General features: G+C 38.5%; 1 protein-coding gene across 1 annotated transcript in view; it reads right to left on the bottom strand.

The window, feature by feature from the left end:
• Window positions 1–3,090: 3,090 nt before the first annotated feature.
• COL9A1 (collagen type IX alpha 1 chain) overlaps window positions 3,091–17,381 on the bottom strand; it is a 48,256-nt gene continuing 33,965 nt past the window's right edge. The window contains exons 25-32 of the mRNA XM_083858310.1: window positions 14,877–14,912; window positions 14,727–14,771; window positions 12,956–12,988; window positions 10,140–10,286; window positions 8,891–8,945; window positions 7,763–7,951; window positions 4,782–4,859; window positions 3,091–3,582 (exon numbers count right to left, since the gene is read on the bottom strand). Of these exons, the coding sequence (XP_083714436.1) occupies window positions 3,398–3,582; window positions 4,782–4,859; window positions 7,763–7,951; window positions 8,891–8,945; window positions 10,140–10,286; window positions 12,956–12,988; window positions 14,727–14,771; window positions 14,877–14,912 (768 nt within the window). The 3' untranslated portion in view covers window positions 3,091–3,397. The remainder of the gene's footprint in view (window positions 3,583–4,781; window positions 4,860–7,762; window positions 7,952–8,890; window positions 8,946–10,139; window positions 10,287–12,955; window positions 12,989–14,726; window positions 14,772–14,876; window positions 14,913–17,381) is intronic.

Here is a 17,381-nt window from a genome sequence, read left to right as displayed (position 1 = left end):
CATTCGAGATTTTTTGGTAGCAGTTCATACTAAGTTGCTTGAAACCAGTTCTGTTTGAGGCAGAAAACTTAAACTCATATATTAACTTTATGTGTATATAATCCATAGATGTATAATGCATCCATCTCTTAGCTCAGTATTTGGCAGCAGTGGTATGAACATTTGCTAATAGAGTGATGGTGAATGGTGTTAACCCAGCTGGCCTCTGGTCACTAGTGGGGTACCCCAAGGCTCAGAATTGGGGTTGGTCCTGTTCAGTGCCTTTATCAGTGACCTGGATAAGGGGATTGAGAGCACCCTCAGTCAGTTGGAGATACCCCCAAGCTGGGCCAGAGTGTTGATCTGCTGGAAGATAGGAAGGCTCTGTAAACTGGGGAATCTAGACAGGCTGAATTGATGATGGATGGTGAGGATTGCCCCAACCCATGTGTAGGACTTTGGCCTTGCTGAACCTTATGAGGTTCCCATGGACTCACTTCTCAAGCCTGTCCACATCCCTCTGAGTGGCATCCCTGCCCTCCAGTGTGTTGACTGCACCACACAGCTTGGTGTCATTGTCAAACTTGCTGAGGGTGCACTCAATCCCATGGTCCATAGCACCAGCAAAGACATTAAACAGTGCCAGTCCCAGTGTGGACCCTTGAGGAACTGGTCTCCACTTGGACATTGAGCCAGTGACCCCAACTCTGTTAGTTGTGGCCACCCAGGCCTGTCTATCAAATCCATGTCTCTCCAGTTTATAGACAAGGATGTTGTGCAGGACAGTGTCAAATTCTTTGTCCAGATAGATGATGTCATTCCCTCTTCCTTCCTCCATCACGAATATAACCCTGTCAGAAGGCCACCAAATTTATTTGCAGAGCCATGTTAACAGTCAGAATCAATGATCGTAAAGTTCTTCTCCAACCTAAAAAAGCCTATAAACTGGTTATGATTACAATTTTCTCTGGGCTTCTTCCTATACTGAAGTAACTGAGTAGCTAAAATATGTATATATCACACTACAATTAAACCTCCAGGACTAGAAGTGGTGACTGAGATCATGATGGGTAAAAGATTTTCACTAGCCTTCAATAAATCTCACAGAATTTTATGATGGTGAACCTGAAGGAGATGAGAAGATTTACTTGGGATTTCACTGAGATTTCAGGAGCATCTGATTAAAATTGGTGGCACACTGACAGTGGCTTGTGAAACCTCTCAGCCTCTTTGCACTGTGTCCTCTAAATTTATTTTAAAACCTTTTTTTTTTCCTGTATCACCATAGCCAATACATCTTTAGTTTAAATTCATAATCCTGTCCATATTTCCCAAATTTTTGTTTTACTTGAATGTGCTATTACTAAAAATCCTGTCTCTAATATGTTATGGTGCACAATCTACTATTTGTCAAGTACCTCGTTTGCATTCTTGTGTAAGATTTGGAATTGAGAATTAATCAATGCATCCCGTAAGGACTTGAAATGGGCCTGAGGATTTTTTCTTCATTTCTTTAAGTTAAAATTTGTGAGTCAGCTTGAAGGCAGAAAATCTGTCACAATCTTAAGATATCCACTTATAAAGATTCTGCATTGAATTGATTCTCAGTGTTGAATTTGTTTGATTGTAATAATTCTTATTTGGGTTTTGCATATGAATATTTTTGCTCCTACATGAGTTTCCTTCCATTGTGGAATTTTATGCATTTTTCAGACTGTATTTTCTAAAGCACTTCACAATTGTATTTAAATGTGGGAGGGTTTGCTTCTTTTGATTCATAAGTTTATGCATTGCATACAGAAAACAATATTTTCATTCTGTTATCAGGTGAGATTTTTTTCTTTTCAACAGTTTTACACACTTTATAGTCAAAATAAAAGTTTGCTGGTGAAACTACAGGGTGTTTTTTACTAGTGTTTTATTTGTTCCACTACCTAAGAAGTACTTTTGAGGACTTTGCCCCAAGTCAGTAAAAACTGACCTAATTCAAAAACTTTTGAAAACCTCTTTATGTGTTCCCAAGCCACTCACCTTGTGTGGAATCCTCACGAATGAAATTCTATGCACATGCTGATTTCAGTGACTTCTTGTGGTATTCATGTGGGAAATCAGGTTTGGTTTGAGGAATGTTTAACTACTGTTTTTCCAATAATTCCTTTTGGAGCATACATCATACCAGTATTTCTCGCTTTCGTGTTATCTTACATGTTACATGCAAAATGCAGAGCTCCATGGATCTTGTTATTTCTCTCTGTTGTCACATGGCATCAAGTCAAGGGTTTGTAACATGATCAGACAGTTAAGGGCTCGGAGAAAAATCAGTGCTTGACACAAGTGTGCCAAAGCTTGTCTTGGAAAATTTGGATGGCTAATAATGAAAAGAAAGGAAACATCATACTGTGGTTTCATTGTTGTCTCAGAGAGAGAATAAACTTCAGAGAGGTAAAGTCAAACCACAAATAGTTTAATTTAGAGAGGAACAGAATATCCATATTGAACATTTTCTGCTAAAAACTGAGTATCTAAAAAAGGCAACTTGGGCCATCTAATGGCTGCCTTCTGGCTGTTCTGGCTATCAATACTGAATGCAACCATACATTAAAAAATTATTTATTAATGGGGGATTTGTAATCTCTTAGAGGTAACATACCTATTTCTAGGACTTAAAATTCTGTTGACAGTGGCTATTAGCCTTTTATTTTAATGTCACATATAACAAGGGTCTGCAATGGGCTTCATATGGAATTACAAATGCAACACAAATTGGAGTAAAAAATTAAGAGGTTATTCCACATGGGTTATTCATGGTAACCCTGTGATTGTACATTTACAGCATAAACAGTGCCAGTATGGCACTTTTCATAAGGGTGGTTCTTTTCATAAGAACCTCCCACCTGGGTTTCTGTGACTGAATTGAAGAGCTGAAGGAGGTTTAGCATATTCTGTGCAAGACACATGTACAGTGAAGTGACTGTGCATGAAGGGTATGTGCTAGAATTTATTTTATAAGTATGAAAGAAAAGCTACAGCTGCAGTTAATAAAACTATCCTTTTTTATTTGATTGCTGAAGATGTTATTTCACTGTACATCATACATAGGAATTAAGTAGGGGAGGAGAAAAAAATCACAGAAACTCTTTATTAAACAAAATCAAAAATAAAAATAGACAAGTACCTTCTTTTATTTCTCCCCAAAAGGACAAGGCAGAAGGTATCAACTGTGTATTTCTGTAAGCACCATTGTTCCAGCTTGTGCTGCTAAGTACTCCTTTTGGAAGAACGTACAACCTGTGTTAAAAATACCTTACTGAAACCTTGGTTGAAAGGTTTGTCCGTGTCTGCATTTCTCCGTCATTGGTTATTTTGTCCTCGGCTGTCTGTGCAGGATGTAAATTGATGCCGACACACGGTGGCACTCTCAGGGCCCTTTCATGTTCTTCCCTGCTCTCTGTCCCGCCTGCATCCTGCAGGAGGCCGGCTCGCAGTACCCGGGGGGGCCAGGAGGGCCGGGGGGACCCGGAACCCCGGGCTGCCCGGCCACCCCAGGGGGACCTCGGTCGCCGTCACGGCCTTCCCTGCCGTAGCTGGCTTTGCCTGGTTCACCTGCAAAAGTGGATGCAGGACTAAACATTGGCAGCATACAACTTGCTAAACAGAATAAGCATCCTGTCCTTAAGAGCTGTAAGAAGATGGTTTTTCACTGCTCCCAGGGTATTCCCAAGATGGGACAATTACAGGGACAGTGTTCCTCTAGCCAACACTCAATCTGCAATTACACAGCTACAGCAATGAAATTTCAGTCCCAGTGTTCTCCAGTTGTACTAGTCCAGATCTGCTGCTGTACAAAGCTCTGCAGGGTACTCTACTCAGCCAACTCTGCTGCCAATACCTAGGCCAAGGTAGATGTTACTTGCTACCACAGAATTTCATTATCTCTCTGGAAAAAGAAATACCAAAACATTGTGGTTTTTTTTTTTTCTTTTTCCCCATTCAAATGGTTGGGAAAATAGACGTAAAGATTGGAAGTGCTGAGAACTAAACTAGTATTTACATCTAAAAATCTTCAATGAAGAAAAGAAAAACAGTGATTTCAGGAAGCCTTTTCCAGTGATAGATTTCTACAGAAAACACCTCTGAGTTACACAGATATCCTTGGGATCATCAAATACTCATAATGTTTTTCCTTTTTCACAGGAGAGCTAATATGGGTAGATCACCTTGCTATATAAACACAGAAATGTACTGTAGAAATACTGATGGAAATAACATGTTTATGTTCATTTGCTGGCCACTAGAGGCCAGCTGTGCTTCAGCCATCAGCAGGAATCACTCCTGGAGCCATGTTACATAACACTGCAATTAATTACCACAGAAATAAAATAATATCCTAAATTATGACTGGAGCTTTTGAAGACTGCTGTGTCTGCCAGTGAGATATTCTAAAGGTTTTGGCCTTTTTTTGTTCGTTTTTTATATATTATTATATGTGTATATAATATATATATAATATATATTAAAAGAGGCTATTTCTATTCATGTGTGTAATTGCCTCCTTTTTTAATGCTTTCTTTACGTTTTTCCTAACTTTTCTACACATAAATTAGGAGGTAGCTTTTTGGTTTTTAGTTTTTAAGTCTGATTTCTGACTGAATCACCATCTATAAAGTAAAAATTAGTAAGCACTGTAATTTTGGAGTTTATTGCTTAATGGAGTCCTTGTATCTTTTCAAGGCAGTTTAAAGTAACAATTCTGAGTAAATTTTTACTATATATCTTCTTTATCCTCACTCTCTTATATTTACCTGGAAGACCTCTTGGTCCAGGATGACCTTTCAGTCCTCTGCCTGGAAATCCTCTTTCTCCTCTTTCTCCTGGTTCACCTAAAGGAAATTCATGAAACATTAGTTACACTCTGCCTAGAAATATAATTTTCATCAGTAAATTCCCTTTCAGAAGTGGACAGTTAATAAGCAGAGAATTCAGCAGGCTGTATATATTCTTAGCATCTTTCAATAATGTCCTGACACATAACTTGTGTAAAATCTTTGGGATTTGATTGGGTTTTTTCACCCATTTGGGTCACACTCAGAAGTAGACAAGCTGGGGAGTGGAAAGAAACCATTTAGAGTTGGACAGTAAGTACCATTTGAAATATATGTCACAGCCTATATAACAGGACTGAACCAAAGTCCCAGGATTTCAGAATATTTCAGATACTGACTGAGGTTAATGGCTTCTGTGAAACCTTACAAGCTCAGCTAAGAAGTAAAAATTCTCTAGTGTTGGTCCTTGAGACAGCCAATGCAGAGGAGAAAAAATGTGGCTGCACAGATGACAGTATTCTGTTGATATTCACATAAGGCGTTGTTTTACCTTCACAAAATATTTTTTTCTCATATAATAATATCATGGAGACTTTCCTTTGGTGGACACAGAGTTTCTTGAAGCCCATATCGTGCTCCAAACCTGAATCTTCTTAGTAAGAGGAAGGATTTTTTGTTGGTTGGGTTGTAAAGTTCTAATTCTGTTCACTGTTATCTATACCATAAACTATGTATGTTGTGAATACCTTATCTTGTTTGGGGTTTTTCTTACCTTTTTTTTTTTTTTTTTTTTTTTTTTTTTTTTTTTTTTTTTTTTTTTTTTAATGCAAGTTAAAAGTCATAAGTTTATCCCTCATAATATTTAAGTGAGCTTTATTTTATAGCTTTACAGCTTGTACTGTGGTCAGGTAAGTTAGAATAGACTGCTGGGTTTCTGGCTTGTCTAGAAATGGACAGCAGAAAAGAAGGAAGCTGTGCAAAGGAACACAAGAGTCAGTACAAAAGTCCAGGTTTTATTAAAAGATGCGCACAGGGTACTAAGGGAGGAATCTGATCTCCATGCTTCAGACTAACTAGTCAACATGGAGATCCAGCTTGTCTTTGTAAATACAGCTACTGCAAGCCCCAGTTCAAGTTTCCCATATGTACTTCTGCTTTTTCCAGCCACCTAAAACTGCAGAATAGTGTTTATTCTTGCTTACCCAAATGTTTCCCACTTTTTATTTCTATTTCTGATCAGAAATAGTCCTTCACTGCCCCAGATTACTCATCAATGTAACTAAATCTCCTTCCTTGAGGTAGCTCTTTTTGACTCTGCCATTGTTCCTGCTGTTAAAATCCCCGTACCTTTTTATCTTCTGCTGTGCCTCATGGTTACACTTTGCTGTGTTACTATCTCCTATTTATTACAACCTTTTTAAAACCATTCTCAGCATCTTTTCCTCTTCCCTTTTATCACCTGTCCAAGTACCCTTTTCACCTCACTCCAGTCTCAGACAACTGTCCAAATGGATGGTGAAAATCAGTTGATCCCTGTGATTTCATATCATCACAGTTGATCCCTGTGATGTACTCTGGTAAGTACCAGGAACTCAGAGTGAAGCACTGAGAGTTTTGAGGTTGGCTGCCATGTACCATCATTATAGGTCTCGCACATGACAGCATTCACCACTTCCCTTGCATCTGTAATGGTATTGCAAGGGTTACTCTAAGGTAAATTGGAATTTGATGACAGTAATGATAGCTTTTTTTTTAGTTATGGTAAGTATTTTGCTTGTTTTGGTAGGGTTTTAATCCTCTGTTTGTTTCTTTCTTTTAATATTAACACAGTGTATCCTGCTGTGTGTTGAATCAAATTTTGCATATCCCATACATCACCTTTGTATTTCTGGTTTTTGTTTCTTCTGCAGATGACATTACATTGAATTAAAACAGCAACAAAGCTCCAGCAACTATGCTGTTAAGTTTAGTTTGTTTGTATTCTATTCCTTCTCTCAAAGGTTTTCCAAATTTCACTTTCCAATAAGCCTTGAATCAAAAGTAAATACCAGCAACAGACCAGCTTTGTGCAAAAAGACAATTTTTAAATAAGACCTTCTTTTTGGGAAACAAATCAAAACCACTGCTGAACAGAAACTAATATATGCATGGCAGTCGTGAGACTTTGCAGAAAATTCTACCCTGTAATCCTCTGGAGGAGAATAGAACCTCCCAGTCATGAAGAGAAAAGATTAGCTTAGATCAAAGATTTTGTGAAAAATGTAAGTCAATTTTATTATGGATTTGTCCTTCCCAAAGAATCAATAGATTCTGGCACTTGGTGAAATTATGTTAAATGGCTCGACTATGATGAGCAAATAAAAAGGTAGATCATTATCAGTCCCTTGTAATATGATAAACTGGGTGTGCTTAGAAAAGTAGACTAGATTTTAGTAAAGTAATCTCACTGCTTATATCAGCTCTTGGGGCCATGAATCTTGCAGAAGTTAGGTCAACAGCCAGGCTGAATGGAGGAAAGAGAACCACTGCTGGAATCACATGTGGTGTTTGTCATCAAAGGACTTCTACACTGTGAGAAAGGACAGGCATGTGCCTTGAACTAGAAGGAAGCAGCTGAGTCAAAGGCCTTATATTGATTCTCACTCTCATGGACTTTTGAGATTTTGTGGTTTTTATGTGCTAAAAATTTCTTGCTAAATCCTTGCTAAAGCCAAGTCTTGCCAAGTCCTGCTACAGCCAGGCCAATGAGCCCTTTAATCACTGTGGTAACTGACACAACAGTTACAGCAAACAGCTTACATTCCCAACTCAAGATCCTTTTCAGACTTCACATGTGTACACCCTACATCCACAACCTGTAAACCAAGGAAGGGGACAACAACAACAAGACTAAAACAAACAAACCCCAAAACCAAAACTGAAGCGATCACCAAGTGAAAGCTGGTTGGAGAATTTCTTACCTTTAGGACCTTTGCGACCAATCTCACCAGGGGGACCTTTAAGGCCAGGCAGGCCACGGGGGCCAAGCTGTCCTGGGAAACCATTTTCACCAGCAGGTCCTGGAGCACCTGGTGGCCCTGGTCGGCCAGGAAGACCTGGAGCACCAAATTCTGGCCTCCTAAGGCTGGCTGCCAGCTGAGCTAGTTGTTCTGCAAAGAGTTATGGAGTAAGTGAACATGAATGAAGAGATTCCCATGATCACTGAAGAAGAATGTATGTTCACAGCTACAGAAACTGACAGATTACACTACAATGCCTTCCTTTTTTACACTGCTACTTACAAAGTTTATTACATATAAGGTATTATCTTATTAGAGAATAAGATATTTACCCCTCTCTATAGTTTTGGGGTTTTTTTAATATCCAGTTGAGCAGTATCAAGAAGAGTGACAACTACTGAAAAAAATTAAAATATGAGCAGCAATTTCATTCTGTAAACTCTCAACATTACAGAGGCATAATAACCGAAAAGACATCTTCAATAGCAAGTAGTGAAAATTTTATTATGTGTTTACAGGGCAGCATAAATTTCTCAACTCAGTAAATTCCATGCACCTAACCATATTAGAAAAGCTTCAGATTTCTGTGTTTGTCAAGAACTCAGCAAATTAGGGTTAATTTAGAGTATCTCTGTATTGCTTTAATTTTAAGGTGTTATCTCCAGAAACCTCTCTCTGCATTTCTCTTCTTTTCACCTATTTTGCAGAGTTTGCTGAAATCTAATAGCAAATACAAAAAGCTAAAAAGCTTTCAGTATGTAAACACAGCTTTTATGTATGTAAACACAGCTAGTGATTTGAATACAAAATGTATGCATTTCACACAACTGCTCTGGTCTATGGCCTGCTTACCACAGCAGAACTGTGGAATCAACAGGCAGTTCAATGAGGCTACAAAATATCTATAAATAAGGGACTTCCTCATACTATGTCCACGTTGGCATGTGGAAAGATTTTCCACCAGGTCCCCTGTTGAGGCCATGCAATTTATTCTGGGTAAGCATGGAGAAGATCTTGGTTGCCTCTACAGAAATAGGTGATCCCAATTTAAATGCATAAGAAATATCAAAAACTTTTTAGCTTATTTACCTTGCATGACTCTTATGCAAACCTGCTTAATGTGCTGATCGCTTGGTTCTTTTCCCTAGGATTAAAAACAAAGAGAGTTTTAATAAAACAGTTGATGTCACGCTAACATTTTATGAGCGTGCCTGATGCAAAGAAATGCTGTCAATAAATAAACAGTTGCCACAGTTTAACCCCAGCTGGCAAAACACCACACAGCTGCTCATACCCACAGCCCACACCCGTGGAAGAGAGGAAGGAAAAGAAGTTTAATAAATAGAAAGAAAGAAGTAGTAGAGGAAAGAGTAGAAAAAATGGGGAAGAGGAAGAAGATGAAGAAAATAAAATATAAAAAAAGACAATGATAATGCAAGTGATACAAATGAAAGCAGTTGCTCACCAACAAAAGTTTTCCCTGATTACATGGCTGAGCATGATGCCATATGTTATGGGATATCCCTTTGGTCAATTATTGGCCCCCTCCTAATTTTTATGTACCTCCAACCTACCCATTGATGGTGCAGTGTAAGGAGCAAGAGAGGCTTTGATTCTATGCAGTGTTCATGAGTATTTGAAACATCACAGAATGGCCTGGGGTTGAAAGGGATCTTTGAAACCACCTAATTCCAATCTCCCCTTCTCAGGGCCCCTTTTAACCTGGCCTTGAACCATTTCTGGGATGGAGCATCCACAACTTCTCTGAGTGACTTATTAGTACGTCTCCATTCTTGCAGTGAAGAATTTCCTCCTAATATCTAATCTATATCAAAACTATGCTGTTTCACTTTGACACCATTACCCCTTCTCCTGCTCCCATCAATGTGCTATAAAGATTATTTTTAGCACAAATCCAACCCATAACCTCATACAAGGCACAATGAAGAAATTTAATTGTATCCCAACCAAAACCAATCCATGAGTCACTAAAAGGTGTCCCAGCTCCTACTAGTGCAACTATTCCAGCTGATGTCAATTCAGCTACCAAGGTAGTGTCTGAGTGATGCTCCTTTGTGTCAAACATGGTTTGGTTTCATGCACACTACAGGGTGGGGTTGGCATAAGAAAACAGAGCTGAACTGAAAGCTGGGGCCCCAAGGATGTAGCTGTGTACAGCCCAAGATTGCTCTGGGGTACCCCTGTGTCTGATGAGAGGCACACTGCACTCCAGGCTGCTGTGGCACTTCAGTTTGGCACGTGTACATGTAAAACAAAGAGTGGTGTGAGCGAGAGATAAAGGTTCAGAAGATACCAGTGACATGAAAACAGTACTTACAGCTGGACCTTCACTGCCAGGCAGTCCTGGGGCACCCTGCTCACCAGGCAAGCCTCGAGGTCCAGGTGAGCCTCGTGGCCCTTCCATGCCAGGCAGTCCCCGACTCCCCTCAGGCCCACGGGAACCAGGGTCTCCAGGATTACCAACCTGACAAAGAAAGAGAGGAATTTCAATGGACTGCTGTACTGGTGATAGACTCATTCTGACATATCAAAATGGTGACAGGAGTTATTCACAAATGCAGTTGTTAAATAGATTTTTTTTTTTAATAAGCAACCAGAGTCAGTATTTTTAAGAGGTCTGTAATCTTCACTTACAGGGGAGAAGTAGAAAAATAATATGTTCTATCAAAATAGATAAATCAGAATTAATAATGACATGCTGAAGATGGCTCTCTGCCCTCATGTATGAAGAACATGGAACATTTCTAGGCATTAAATGCTGCTTAAGGTATGAAAATTCCAGCCCCCTTCTTGCTCTAAATGCCTTTCATGTCCTTCTGTAGAGAGTACCACGGTGTGAGCCTCTGCTGTGTAGCCCCAGGCTGTTTGGGAACACACATTTTTGCTTTGTTTACTCTGTCAGCGCCAGAACTAGTTGTAGTGCCTACACTGGAGTTTGCTGGCAGAGGGGAAGGAAAATCCTCACACCTGCTGACATTGACAAACTGCCTGAACAGATGCAGTGCCACCTTGTATCACTCAGGGAAGGGGTAGAAAGCTATTCCAGACCCTGGGGAATGAAAGGATTGATGGGACAATGACAATATGTCCACTTAAGTACACTGTGTAAACAAAGATACAGCTTCTGCTCCAGTAAATTCACTAAGAGTTATTAAATATCATGCAGAAGGAGATCTATGCCAGCAGGCACCTCTGAATTTTATTGTATTTGGTTTGAGTGGCAATGTTCTGGTAGCAAGGGGTCTACTGAGGTGGCTTCTCTAAGAAGCTGCTGAAAGCTTCCCTCATGTCCAGCAGAACCAACACCAGCCAGCTCTGAGACAGACCTGCTGGCCAATGCCGACCCAATCAGTGAGGTTAGCTACCTCTGGGATAACATATTTAAGGAGGAAAAAATTATTGCCCAGAAATAATTGCAGCCAGAGAAGAGCAGGGTGAGAACATGAGAAATGAAGAGCTCTGCAGCCACTAAGGTCAGTGCAAGATGGGGAGGAGGTGCTCCCCTTTTGTTTTACTTCCCATTATCCTACTCTGACTCTTTTTAGTAATAAATCAGTTAATTTCCCCAAGTCTGTTTCGGCTGTGGCTGTAACAGATGAGGCATCTCTCCCCTTGAGCTTTTTGTTGTATTTTCTCTTCCTTGGCCAGTTGAGGTAGGGAATGGCAGTGTGGCTTTGGTGTACACCTGATATCCAGTCAAGACCAAAGCACCACAGTTTCTTTCAATACAAGTTAATTTACTCCTATTAATCAATAGTAGTAATAACAAAGAAAAATAACATACAAAAGAAGAAAAAAAATCCACACCAAAAAAAAAACCAAAACAAGCAGCCAAAAAAAAAAAAATTCCTGCATAGTCATGACTTCCCAAATCTACTGGGGAAAAAAAAAAAAACGAGCAACACCCGCTGAAAGAGATGCTAAAGAATAAATTACTCAGCTGTGGTATCAGTTAAATCCACAAGGTGGAACCATTTCGGTTCCAGCTGTCCTGCATACCAGACAGCCAATGGCTGTCCCTGTCAGAACAAAACCCACAGACCATGCTTTGATAGATACATTAAGAAGACAGAATAATTGCTTTTATGAACTATGCAATTGGGAAGTTGTCATTCCTTTCTTCCCCAGCCTGGTGAGTTCTCAGGTTCTCAGACAGATTACTCATTCCTGTGAGGGTACTCACTGGGGTGACAAGCACTCTAGGCCTTCATCAAGACAAGAGGATTTGAAAAATCTAGGTGGATAAAATTATGGATTTCTCTTCTAATCTATTTCTTCCTCATGTCCTTCTTGTAGGATCTTCCTCAGCAGTAAACACACTTTAGCTTGCATTTGCTTTGCCCAAAAGTTACCCAGAACACTAATACACAAGCAGAGGATTTTTTGTTATGCTCTGCCTAAGTTCCCCATAGGGAGAACTGTTGGTATTTTAGTATCACAGCTCATACTGTCAGATGCTGTAACAATCCAACTCTTTAGTGATCCTGAAATAAAAGAATGAATTCAGCTCTCCAGTTTTATGTGACATACAAGGTTCTGCTCACCTTCGACATCAAAGTTGTTATTATCATTTTGCAATAAAACAACACAAAATAAAACAAAACAAAATAAAAATAAGATAAAATAGAAATAAAACAAAATAAAAATAAGAGAAAAACAGAAATAAAATAAAATAAAATAAAATAAAATAAAATAAAATAAAATAAAATAAAACAATAAAGGAAGTTGGGCCACAAATACTTCTGGTTCCACAGACATCACAATCCTGCTGCCATCTTTTTAACAGTGGCATGCAGCCACTGCACTGAGCCTCCTTTCTATCACACCTACTGTACAAAGGGTGCATTCATTTTCTTTAAAAAAAAACTTTTTTGCCCAGAAAACTGCTGCTGAATGATGCTTCTCTTTTATGGAGTTAGAATCCAGGAAACTAATTCATTTTCAAAGCTAATTCATTTTAATATTAACTGTATTCAAAATTAAAACAGAAGAGAAGCTGCTAAACTCATTCCATTTAACTGTGATAAAAAGCTCAGCTTGTTATTTGCATTTTTCTTTCCTTAAATCAGAAAACCATCTATATGATCTACTAGATCTCTGTATTTCTGTAACAATGCTATTCATTATACTTACAGCTCCCTTTGCTCCTGGTGAGCCCATGTCACCCTAAAAAGAAAACAAACTATATTAGAAGAGAGTATCCTACCACAAACATTACAAAGCAGTAAATGTGACACAATATTTTTTCCAATATAAAAGAAATTTCATATATTTAGTTGATTTATGTAAAATTGCACAACAAATTATTACAATTCCTTTGATAATAGAATCTTTATTTTGAATGGGCTTTGTATAACTCTTTTCTCAAAAACTTTTCTGTAAGGTACAAATAAGAAAAAATTGGGTTTGTATTGCTTCTCTTGGCATTAGACACATGGCTCTAACCTCTCAAACACATCTACACCACAGGACAATCTTAGGTAGAAGATATCTTGGATACCTTTAAAAGAATCTTTTTTTAACCGGGATTTTCTAGTTTCTACATAGTGACAGACATAAGGATATCAGTCCTGTGTTAGTGCTGAAAGAACTGCAACAGAAACTACCTAAAGTTCTGTGAAGAAGCCAAACCCCTACAAGTTCCTATTTCCAGCAATCTTCCTCCTGGCTTCAACAATACCAAAATCCCTTGATCACCTGACTGAGAATAGCAATCCCACTATTCAGGAATTTTTAGATTTTCCTCTCACTGAAAAAAAAAGAAACAATTTTTTTTTTTTTTAATCTTATAATCAACTGTGAAATGTATTAGCATGAAAACACTGAAGAAATTTAGACTAATTTCTGTAAACTGTACTTTCCCAGTTCCTAAACGTCATTGGTGAAATAACTGGTTTCCAGTCAAAGGCCTGTCTGTTAATAATATGTCATAATTGAAATAGAAATAACTGTTATCCATTTAAAACCAGACTAGCTGGGAGCACACTTAAACAACCCACAATATTGCTTCCTGGGAATCTGTAGAATGATTGTAATGCTCCGTTACTGGACATCTAGCTCACTAGATGGAGGGAAAAAAACATTCATTTCCAACACACAAACTGGCTACTATTCTTTGAACAGGGAGCAGTTTACTTCCTTTAGGAAAATCAGTTCTGGCTTCGCTGGATGAGGCCCCACGGGAGCCACTGGACCAGTAGGTTTCTCTTTTGGCAGGAATACAAACCCTTTACCCAAGGGCACACGACCCAGGCTTCACCCATGTCAATTCACAACATGCCATACTCCTGCAGCATACAGATAGATATATAGATACAGATTTATAAAAATATGTGTGTGTGTGTGTGTGTGTGTATATATGCAATATCACAATGCCACATCTTCTTCCCAGTCTATTTTTCCTCTGTCTAGCAGCAGATGGCAGATCTTATTTCCAATGAGAAAGTCAATACAAAATATTTCCTTTAAGTGCCAGTTGTTAAGGATATTTATTAACTCTCCTCCTGTTTGACCTGAATTAAACTACTTGCTCCTCCTCAGGTTCTCAAACAACAAGAATTTATGTGCCTGTGTATGCAAGTGTATATATATATATTTAATATAAACACTCTTCTGTATATACGTATTTACATACAAACACAGACAAGTCCTTTTTCTTCAAGGCAGTCTGTACTATATTGTACACCTAACAGAACCTGTATATTTCAGTGCTTTCAAAACAGCAGGAATAGAGTAATTAGGCAAATAGAACTGCTGTGCTCTGCAAGGGCCAATTGGTATAAAAACTGAAATGTGCCTTTCTATTATGAAAACAACACTTGAAAAACTCCAACAATACTTTATATTTTTAATTTACTGCGACAACAACATTCTATATCAAGTAAAGGAAAAAAAAGCTCCTTACTAAGTCACCCTTCTCTCCTCCATCTCCTTCTGCTCCAGGTGCACCCTATATCAAAGAAAGACATACTGTTAGTCTTCAGATTTAGTCAACATTATGTAACATTTGGTACTGTGATTAATTTAAAGTCCCGTGATCTCTAACATGACTTACTTGTTCACCCTTAGGTCCTGGTTCACCCACCGAACCCTAAAAGGTTAAAGATTAAAAACAAGAAAAAAGAGAAGTCTTCAGAATTTTAAAGTTCAGGTTCTAAAGCACATTAAATTATATTTCATCCTAAATTTTACAGTCCTGCAAGAGACCTTTAAAGCTGCAAATTTTTAAGAATGACAATGAAAGCACTTAAATCTTACTGTGTAATTTATGTGACAGAGTGAAGGCAAGTACAGAACATATAATCCATCACCACACTGCTCTTGCATTTGCTACAGATCTGCTCTGAGAATTGCTTAGAAGCTGCAAGTAAATAAATCCAGTAAGTGTATCATTTTTTCTAGCACTATCATGTATTCCATATTGTAGGCTATACCAGCCCTGCTAATGTGGGAAAAGCAGAGAGACATCCACAAGTACACTCACAATCTTTTCCTGTGTTCTATTTAATTCTCAATGTCGTCTAGAGTTTGAATCATTGCAGTCAAAGCTGAAGGGCTTGTATCTTAAACTTAATATTACTTTAAAAAAAAAAATTAGGCTATGTTTCATCTTAGAATCCTCTAACAAAATGTACCCATGTGGACAGGCAGGAAACAAAGAGAAATAAATTAATGACTCAATTAATTTCAATTATATGTAATTTTTTTTCTAGAGCAAGATTATTAAGTTTTTAGAACAGTATATCATTTAGGAAAATCTTTTTGTATTTGTATTCTGTTAGAAAACCAGTCCCACCATCCTTTTAATATTCTTTGCAGTCTGTGCATGTTCAAAGATATGTATTCCAAATGAACTATAACTGTGCATGATAATCCTGTTTTTTTTAAAACAGACAGAGATGCATCAGTTTATCTCCCATTTCAGAGATCTATTTAATTCACATAAGATATAGGCACACAGAGCCTGGAGTAGCTTTTATGAATTTAATTAATTCTGACATGTTCTCATGTTCTTGAAGATGAAGAGCTCATACTAAATTATCCACAAAGCTAAGCAGTATAAATAACAGAACTATTTAACATTCTGGCTTTGTCAAACAACACTGAAACTATTTTGGCTGAAGTGTTCTTAACATTGTGCCTTGTTAGGGTTTCTCAATTACACAAAAAGACATTGGTTTCCAACCTAACATTGTTTTGGGGGTTCTTTTTCTCCCCTTACTATTCTTTAGAGCAATAAAACATCTTCCATGTCAGCCAAAAGATAAAGCTGACCTAGAAGAATCTATCGCTCTTGTGAGCTATGTCCTACAATGTTTGCATAAGCAAATATGAAAATCACAACTGAAACTATAGGAATCTATTCTACATTGACTCCAAAAATTGCAATGGAGGCAATAAGACAAGATGTCAAACTATGAAAATACTCATTTTTCTAGACATACCGCCTACCTATTTTGCAAAAATCCCTCTCAAATCATACTCAAGAACTCTTTGCAAAACTGCCTGTCAGCATGATCCAAAACTGTACTAGGGGCCACTTTAACTACTTAGCAGCACAAAGGATCATGTTGCAGTGCCAAAGCCTGGCACTTAGCTTGGTGCTGTTTAACTGACTAAAATAGACAGAACCCAAGTGTATGAAACCAATCCAAAACACGTGAATCAGAAACAGCCTAAGTGGTGAATGCTGGGGTTTGGTCATTATCCATGTTGTGTGGCCATAACCACCCAGTAAGATTGACTGAAGTGTAAGGCATTGCTCTTATATCACTTTATAGTGCTCTCTCTGCTAGATTATGTCGGGTGAGCGCCTGATGCACACAGCTCCTCGCCCAAACTAGTGGCAGTCTGGTTCAGGCTCCAAAGGAGGCAAGGACCTAGGCTGTGACCTCCTTTTCCAACCTGAAAACCCACCCAGGCACAGGGTGACATGGTGAGGATTGGTCCATGTGGGCTTGGAAACAGGAATGCTGACCCTGCAGTTAGTACATGATATTACAGTTGTAATATTCAGTTGTTATTATATCCATCGAATTTTGTCAGCTCTCACTTTTACATATTACTTCAGAAAAGCTAATTCTGGTGGTATCTTTGGTGGTGATTTAATTCTTTAATTGGGCATCACCTGCATGTAGACAAGATGCCAGTAGATAGTACACAATATTTAATAGCTTTGGGATCAAGAATGACTACTGATATATCAAATTCAATTCTACTGGCTTCTGTCTGCTATTTACCTCAGCTCTTACTATACAGATAAAGCAACACAACAGAACTTTATAGGATCCCTGTGTCCAAAACCATGATGTTTTGAAATCAGAAAGGGAAAAAAGATTACTTCAGACTAGAAATTACTCCTAGAAGGGGAGTAATTTGACCCTTGACCCAAAGACTAACAGGCTACAGAGGTTAACAGGCTACAGAGATGCCTATTTCCAACCTGACAAGGTTGTTTGTGCAAGACTGATACAGCTGCAAAAGCTGAAGGGAAGAGGAAGGATAGAGTAGCACAGTGCTCTCCAGGCTTGTGACTTGGAAGAGACACTGCAGGCCAGTG

The sequence above is a fragment of the Zosterops lateralis genome (genome assembly GCF_965231275.1).
Source record: "Zosterops lateralis genome assembly, chromosome: 3".
Lineage (NCBI taxonomy): Eukaryota > Metazoa > Chordata > Aves > Passeriformes > Zosteropidae > Zosterops > Zosterops lateralis.
This window is presented reverse-complemented; position numbering and strand designations above follow the sequence as displayed.